This window comes from Halichondria panicea, chromosome 9 (assembly GCF_963675165.1).
Source record: "Halichondria panicea chromosome 9, odHalPani1.1, whole genome shotgun sequence".
In the NCBI taxonomy this organism is placed as follows: Eukaryota; Metazoa; Porifera; class Demospongiae; order Suberitida; family Halichondriidae; genus Halichondria; species Halichondria panicea.
This window is the reverse complement of record NC_087385.1, coordinates 5,956,912-5,964,411: the sequence shown is the minus strand read 5'-3', so window position 1 is coordinate 5,964,411 and position 7,500 is coordinate 5,956,912. Positions and strand designations below refer to the sequence as shown.

Genomic DNA, 7,500 nt, shown 5'->3' with positions numbered 1-7,500 from the left:
ATACAGTGAGTTACTTGCTCTGCAGTTGTGTGTGTATTGAGGCTACCCAGTGCTGATAACAACAAATCCACACCATTACAGATTTGCTGAAGGACAAAGAGGGTGCCCAGTCTCTGTATCAAGATCTTGTAGACAGTGGCTGCAAAGTCGATAAAAGTTTCACTGATCTCCTCTCGACGAATGAGCAAGCTAAATCACCAAGAAGACGCCGCAAGAGCATAAAAACCGTCTCTACAGAAAACCTAGATTGAACTTAATTATAATTATTACATTTAGAGAAGTCTTATCTATCAGTGTATCAATAAATTATTGCAACTATACATGACATTGTCCATTTATATTAAAGAGGTCACATGTAATTCCGGTATATTAGAGAAAAATCGGCCTGGGAAAAAGCACTGTTGAGAAAGAAGGGCGTGGTCTCCAGTACATGCAGTTTGCAAACATAGGCCTATAATATAATATAAATGGCCACAACAGAGAACCAAGAGGCTTCTAACAGTGACCCAGTATGCCAAGAAAGAAGCTTGCTGGTCTCTACCTTGCATCAGATCACGGAGTGTCTTGAATCAACGGTTGGTGAGAGCAAAGATGTCTTTCAAGCCACACAAGACGTCCATAACTACATCAGCCTGGATAACCCTAAAGGCATCAGACAACTGTTTGCCCCTATGGCTGTGTACGCTCGGGCCCTGAGTACCCTGGGATACAGAACATGGCAGGAGGTGGAGGGTTGCGTGTCAAAGCATTACAGAATTGAGGCCGTTCAACAAACGGTCGAAGATCTTCTGAGCGCTGAAGAGAGTTACAAGAACTTGGTTTCCACAGTAGAGATCGATCTGGAGAAGTATGAAACGAAGCAAGCATACAAGAAGACAATCACAGCTGGTGACTTTCTCCCTGCTGAGCTGACACTCTCGTTAGTGGATGGTAGTATTCCTACATTGGAGAGCTACTTGAAAAGGTCAAAGTTCACCCTGTTCATTTTGATTCGCCATTTTGGATGATCTCCCTGAAACAGACACCTGCATGCCTTCAAGGAGCAGCTCTTGCGACTGGAGGGACTGGGTTGTCAAGTGGTGGTGGTGGCGAGGGGAACGGCAGAAAGTGCTGAAAAATGGTTGGAATACACTAAACTCACGTTTCTTTTACTGCTGGACTTTGATCTAAAACTTTATCGACACTTTGGCCTGCGGCGATCAGTGTCAGCTGTGTGGAGTATCCCTACCCTGTTGTCGTATGCCGAGGAAAAGGTGGCAGGCGTGCCTCCCGCCCCCTCTTACCCTGGCGATGATATCCATGTGCTAGGCGGAGATTTCATTGTAGATAGCAGAGGACAATTGGTGTATGCTTACCTAAGCAAGTTCTCTAGTGATAGGCCTCAACTTGATGATGTTTTTGAAACTATTGTTCAGCTTGGTTAGCTGATTTTGTGTGATTGTTTGATTGTATTTATGGTATTTATGTGCTGTGTGAAGTGTATGCTCTCAATCTGTTTACAGCAGAGGATCATGCACTGATGTTTATGCATGCCATAACTCTGTTGTTCAACTTCAATGCAGTTCTAAATAAATATTCTAGCAGATATATAATTTGAATAGACTTTCATATTGATGCTATTAAAAAACCTATAAGTCATGGAGGATGTACCCACCTATCCTATCCTGACGGCATTTGAGGACAATCATGTTATAATAGTGATAATAAAATTGTATAAATACAAGAATATTAAAAAGAATAGTCTAAAGAGAGTCAGATGAATTCGATTCCCTCAAATCTGGTGTGTGTGTGTGTGTGTGTATAGTGAAAGAATATCAATTAGTTGTATAATAATTATTGATACATGTACTGTTACAGTAACCAACACACAAAGATACACACACTATAGATACATAGCTAAGAGTGACTCAGACAACAGCCTCCAGTAGATTGGATTGCATTTTCACGAGTGAAATCATTCCTATTGATGACCGTATGTGGTATTGTACAGTGTACTTTTGTGCCACATTACTATTGCACAGGTGTGTATCCATGGGCCCCATACACTGTACACCTGCACAGGGCACTATACTACATGTACGTGTGACATAAACTTACTTTAGATCATCTGCTATTTTCTCCTCGCTCAACAAGGTGTGTCCTGACAGATCAAATGCACTAATATCTATTCGCTCTGTCAAGGAAACAACAGGCAGAGGAGTACATACAAAGAGCATATGCAAACTGATTGGACAATGACAAAATTCAAATAATTATTTCAAGGAATGATAAGGATACAAGATGCGATTTTTCCTTGATTTTCCTCTGACTTAATAGCCACTATTATTTTATCTTGAGAGTCGGGTAGGAACTTGAATGAAGAGTAGCCTCGGTACTCATTTAACAGCTGCACAAGTAGAGACACAACAAGGATAATAGCTGCAGTATCAGAGTGTGTGTGGAGCTCATTGTCTTACCGATACTGGGCTTGATTGAACATCCGAAAAAGCTTCGTCAGCAGAAATGAGAATGTTGGTAGCTCTGTGTTCATCATCTACATCATTATAGCTGTGAAAATGAAACAAAGTTGTGAATATCAGACCGTGGTTTGAGTTTTTAAAAAAACAGGTACCTAACTAACACAGGGTACCTACAAATTAAGCAGCTAACAACAGACCCACTCACCTCTTATCGCTAGCTCTCCTAGGCAGGAAGAACCACTTCTGATGAACATCGCTCCAGGAGGCAGACTCATGGATAATATAGCCAGGCTCCTCTATGCCAGCACCAGCCCTCATACGATTGTACACTGAAGCCCATGGTCTGTGTTCCACGTGGCCAGTCGGACCAATCACTTTGATGTACTGTGGCCTGTCATTCAGGTACACCTGTGTGTGTGGTGATGAAATTGGTGACCTTGTTTCAACCAACAGATTCCATATAGCAGGCTAGTGGGATTATGTCTTGTTGCCATACCAACACCTTTGCTATGGCTATATACCTAGTAGAAACAAATATTTTAGAGATTTTTTACAAAACACTCACCCCAGCTTGAGATGTCCAGACCTTCCCAATGCTGCCTATATAAAGACGCCTGTCCTTGACAGTCATCCACTCTCCCTTGAAGCCCTTGTCCACATGGCCGTCACCGTCCTGGAGAATGACCCAGGGAATCAACCGGCCATTAAGGATCTCAAACACTGTACAGGAGAAGCAAGAGCACTGGTGAGACTGAGGTGATAATTATTGTGCAGAGTGTACAACAGGAAATGGACTATGAGGTAACAATCTTATTGGGTTGGGTTGCATCACTCCTGATTGCATACAGGGCACTTTCTAGAGCACGTAATTGAGAGCCAATAAACTACATACCAATCCCGGTTCTGTCTCCAACAGTGTAGAGCCTCCCGTTGAAGACACACAGGTCAGAGAGCTCAGCACCACGGCCCTTCTCGGCCATTCTTGTCTCCAGTTTGGTCATTGTAGAGTCCCACTTGACTGAGAGGGTGCCATCTCTATGGAGACTCAGAGAGCCCGTCTTAAGCCAACTAACCCACATGGTGTCTTTGACTTTAGAGTTTGTATCTTGATCTGCAACTACTGCTATTCGGAATGTCTTAACGTCTCCTGCATCTGTGTGTGTGACGGTGTGATATAGAGTGATATTCATGGCATGATTATTATTGTGGCTGGGAATAATGGAAGCATAGAATGAATCAATTTAGGTATTCATTCACTCAAGAGACAGCCTGCCAAAAGGTAGGTGGGGGCATTGATATAATTGTGTGTAGGATAATTATAGCTACATGCGATATGTAACTATAAAGAATGGTTTGTGGGACAACAGTATTAAGGTAAGGCACATGCAGGCATGAAGTGACAGGATAATCATGTGCTCTATGTATACCGTATAGCCGGTAATTTTCGTGGGGGAAAGCTGACCTCCACAAAAATACCACGAAAACCTAGGCGTGGTTACTAGAATCGTATGCAATGCAGTGCAGGCAATGAAGTCAAACGAAAGTTTTTACTCACTAAAATCAAGGTATACCGGTAAATGAAATGTTTTCCCCACCAGCTATAATTAATTTATGACCAAAGAATACTTACACGTTGGAGTAGTGAGGGGATAAGTGCTGTTGTAAGTGAATACTTGATAGTCATCATGGATAAGGAAATTTGTTTGACCAAACACAGGATGAGGAGACCTCCTAACACTGCTGGGCAGGAGTAGCGCTATTATAACAATGATGAGGGTGAATAGAAGTGCATAGAGAACGCGATACGGCACTCTAGCCGTGCGTACGAATCCATCCTCTTGTCCAGACTTCATTGAAGGTAGTGATGAGGCTCTAGAAAACTTGTACATTTCCATAACACGTCGTCTAGTAGCTAGCTAGCTAGTTATACCTCACACACCCTGGCCTGCCACATGCACCACACCCTCGCCTGATTTTTATTGAAATTAAGGGAAAGGTCGTCCTTACTACAAGCTGTTGTAGCGTTCCAGTGTAACTAGGGGAAAGGTCGTCTATAGAAATTTCAACATTTTGAGGCCAGCCATTAATAGTTTGTGCTATAATTATTTTTATGATAAATCTCCGAAAGAGACACATGATTATTCCACACATTATACACATTAGTTCCACTACACAGCATACTGTCCGAGTATGAATGCTACTATGAGTGTGAGAAGAGTCCCAATAACAAACACCATCATTGCTATCATTTGTGGAGATAGTTTGACAGATATCTTGTTTTGCACTTCCTGAGTGTTGTCTAATTCTTCTAACTTCTCGGCTTTCTTCTCTGTCAAGGACTCTAGTCTGCATTGACAGTGTGCTGTGGGACTGAAGGCACTCCACAGTTGCTCGTCCCTCCCATTGACAGACACCACAGTCCAGCACCTCACTCGGGCCTCAGCTGCCTTGTCATACGAGGACACTGGTAGTGTACACTCCAGTTGATCACCTTTATAAGCCTGCAAGTTAGTAAGTTAGGGATACACTTAGTCAAAGGATGAAAGCATACAACAGAAACAAGCCAATAATTATTATCAAACGCATGATAATTATAATTACAAATGGATCTACCTGTATAAAATCTTGTCGAGGCGGTGGTGAGTTCATTTGAACCTCATATCGTACTGAATATGGTACATCTCCTCCTGGTTGCCAAGACAACTTCATATTCTTATTGGATTCCTGACGCAGCACCAAATCTAAAGAAGCCAAAAACTGTGAGCACATACCGTATACGATTATTTTTGTATGGTGGACTATTTTGTATTGTAGAGCATCATGCGAAAACGAAATTATTCTACCGCAATAGGTTCAACGTCATACCCTAAGCTGGACGAAATTTAAATGGGTAGTTCATACGAAAATTTGCACCAACGAAATTACCCGCTATACAGTACTTGACTACAATCTCTGAGGCTTACCGGTAGGAGCAGGGGGTAGAGTGGGTGTGGTCATGAAGGTGACATCATCAGACCATGCCCCCTGTCCACTCTCGGACATTGCCGCTATCCTCATCACGTACTCAGTGTCAGGCTGGAGTCTAGTGAGGCGATGGTTAACTGCAGTGCCACTGTACACCTCATGGAATCTGTGGTAGTAGAGAGGGCAGTTAGTCAATCAACAAGTCAGGGCAATCTCAATTACAAGCATACTCAAATTAGAACATACAAAGGTAAAGGATTTATACAAAAAACAGCTAAGGAGGTGAAAATATACACACACAGGGAAATACTGGGGTACATACAGTGTACAGCAATATAATTATTACGTGTACATTTAAACACAAATATTATCTGCTCTCTTACTGTTTTCCCCTACTGGCCACTTGTAGCGTGTAAGAGACTGCTCTGTTTGTCTTCTTGCCCCAGGTGAGCTTGAGAGTGTGGTGTGTGGCAGAGGCCAGTGTGAGCAGAGGGGGAGAGGGGGGTGGAGGGAGAGTACTGCTACTACCATACCCACCAAACATTCCTGTGCCAACAGAGTTCTCTGCTCTCACACGATACCTGTATACAGGTGGACACAGTATCAGTCTCTACATTCACTACATTCACTGCAGTAATGTCCTATCATGTCCTATGCTACTACATTTTTGTATAACTATCAAATTAGTCACACTGAGAGGAAAGGTCCCTCACCTGTAGGATGTGCTGGGCCTCAGATCCATCATGTTGTACTGAGTTTCCAGAGGTGAGACTTCAAGGGACTGAGTGATTGACTGTCCACTACCGTACTCCACATGGTATGCAGTAATAGGTGCTCCGTTGGGACTGGGGGATGTCCAAGCTATCAGCATGGAGTAGGGGCTATGACTCACCTGTAGGAATCAGCACTCAAATTATGTACATGTATAGTTAATTTTAGTCTGTGAGAGTGGGAGAGATAAATGTGTACATCATACACAGCTGCTCACCATAGTGAGTTGAGTGGGCTGTGAGGGTGTGGAGGGGGCGGTGGTGAAGGTGATCATCACAGACCACTCACTTGAACCAGCTCCACTCAGAGCCTGCAAGGAGACATGCAAACCCTCATACTGTACCATCATGTAGTACAACCCAGTAAAACTAATACTGAAAAAACTGCTAGAATTTTCAGCCTCTTGACTAGTACATGTACATCTAGCACTACCAAACAGCTACTAAATGCATATTTTATTGGACATTCCCAATACAAGTTATGTAGGACATGTAGTCCATGCTTTTCCAGAAAACGGAAGATGTGGGCCCTAAAGCAGTACTTGTATGGTACACAGTTGCAATACTATTACTATACTCACCCGGACCCTGGCCTGATAGGAAGTGGCTGAGTGGAGGTTGCTGACAGTGCAGGTGGGACTGAGCACAGACAGAGGGGTCATCTTCCCATCACCACTACAACAATGTTGGACTTCATAGCTCTCCACGGGGCAGCCATGAGTAAGTGAGTCCTGGGGGTTTGTCAAATACGGTATGTAATACAGTCATGTAAAAGTTACTGCATGACATAGAAAATGAAGAAAAATACAAAACTGTCAAGACCTTCCAGTGTAGTTGTACAGAGGTAGCTGTGAGACTGGTTATCTCCAGGCTTGAGGGAGGGTCTGGTTCACCCGGGGCAGTTGAACATGGACACTCTACTGAAGGATGGCTAGCCTGTGACAAAAAAACAAGACATAATAATATTACAGACACAGTTTTGATCAAAGGGGTACGGAAAACTTACTCACCCCAACAGAGTTTTGGCAGAGCACTCGGAACACGTACTTCTCTCCAGGTTGTAGCTGTGTGATGGTGTGACTGAGTGAGGGATGTGAGGGGGTGGAGGGGGTGGAGGGGTGATCACTGAAAGTTTGGGGATCGGCCACTGTAGCTACGGCACGCCAGATGTCATCAGGAGTAACATGTCTGCATTCAACACAGTAGGAGGTGATAGTTGCTCCACCATCACTCAGAGGATAGCCTGGGAGATAAAACAGTCAGAGTATAATATAATAATTATAGCACTTCATTAGCAATAAAGAGAC

The 7,500-nt window shown here is 43.3% G+C and overlaps 4 protein-coding genes across 4 annotated transcripts in view; 2 read left to right on the top strand and 2 right to left on the bottom strand.

Moving 5' to 3' along the window:
• The window catches only part of LOC135341601 (leucine-rich PPR motif-containing protein, mitochondrial-like), a 5,942-nt gene extending 5,602 nt beyond the window's left edge, over window positions 1-340 (top strand). Inside the window, exons 23-24 of the mRNA XM_064538198.1 lie at window positions 1-5; window positions 82-340. The exon at window positions 1-5 is cut by the window's left edge and continues 89 nt beyond it. Of these exons, the coding sequence (XP_064394268.1) occupies window positions 1-5; window positions 82-251 (175 nt within the window). The 3' untranslated portion in view covers window positions 252-340. The remainder of the gene's footprint in view (window positions 6-81) is intronic.
• A 127-nt stretch (window positions 341-467) lies between these two features.
• Window positions 468-1,424, top strand: LOC135341253 (uncharacterized). Its single transcript, XM_064537764.1, has 2 exons — window positions 468-964; window positions 1,022-1,424. The coding sequence occupies exons 1-2, from the start codon at window positions 468-470 to the stop codon at window positions 1,422-1,424; spliced, it is 900 nt and encodes a 299-aa protein (XP_064393834.1).
• A 260-nt stretch (window positions 1,425-1,684) lies between these two features.
• LOC135341628 (soluble calcium-activated nucleotidase 1-like) lies at window positions 1,685-4,440 on the bottom strand. Its single transcript, XM_064538233.1, has 8 exons — window positions 4,090-4,440; window positions 3,352-3,612; window positions 3,025-3,179; window positions 2,665-2,867; window positions 2,457-2,547; window positions 2,278-2,386; window positions 2,098-2,164; window positions 1,685-1,777 (listed from the first exon to the last, which is right to left on the bottom strand). Exons 1-8 carry the CDS (start codon window positions 4,352-4,354, stop codon window positions 1,753-1,755), a joined length of 1,176 nt encoding a protein of 391 aa, XP_064394303.1. The 5' UTR covers window positions 4,355-4,440; the 3' UTR covers window positions 1,685-1,752.
• A 109-nt stretch (window positions 4,441-4,549) lies between these two features.
• Window positions 4,550-7,500, bottom strand: part of LOC135341600 (fibronectin type-III domain-containing protein 3A-like) — a 5,707-nt gene continuing 2,756 nt past the window's right edge. The window contains exons 10-18 of the mRNA XM_064538197.1: window positions 7,204-7,436; window positions 7,016-7,129; window positions 6,775-6,924; window positions 6,412-6,504; window positions 6,137-6,315; window positions 5,807-6,004; window positions 5,423-5,589; window positions 5,073-5,200; window positions 4,550-4,960 (exon numbers count right to left, since the gene is read on the bottom strand). Of these exons, the coding sequence (XP_064394267.1) occupies window positions 4,628-4,960; window positions 5,073-5,200; window positions 5,423-5,589; window positions 5,807-6,004; window positions 6,137-6,315; window positions 6,412-6,504; window positions 6,775-6,924; window positions 7,016-7,129; window positions 7,204-7,436 (1,595 nt within the window). The 3' untranslated portion in view covers window positions 4,550-4,627. The remainder of the gene's footprint in view (window positions 4,961-5,072; window positions 5,201-5,422; window positions 5,590-5,806; window positions 6,005-6,136; window positions 6,316-6,411; window positions 6,505-6,774; window positions 6,925-7,015; window positions 7,130-7,203; window positions 7,437-7,500) is intronic.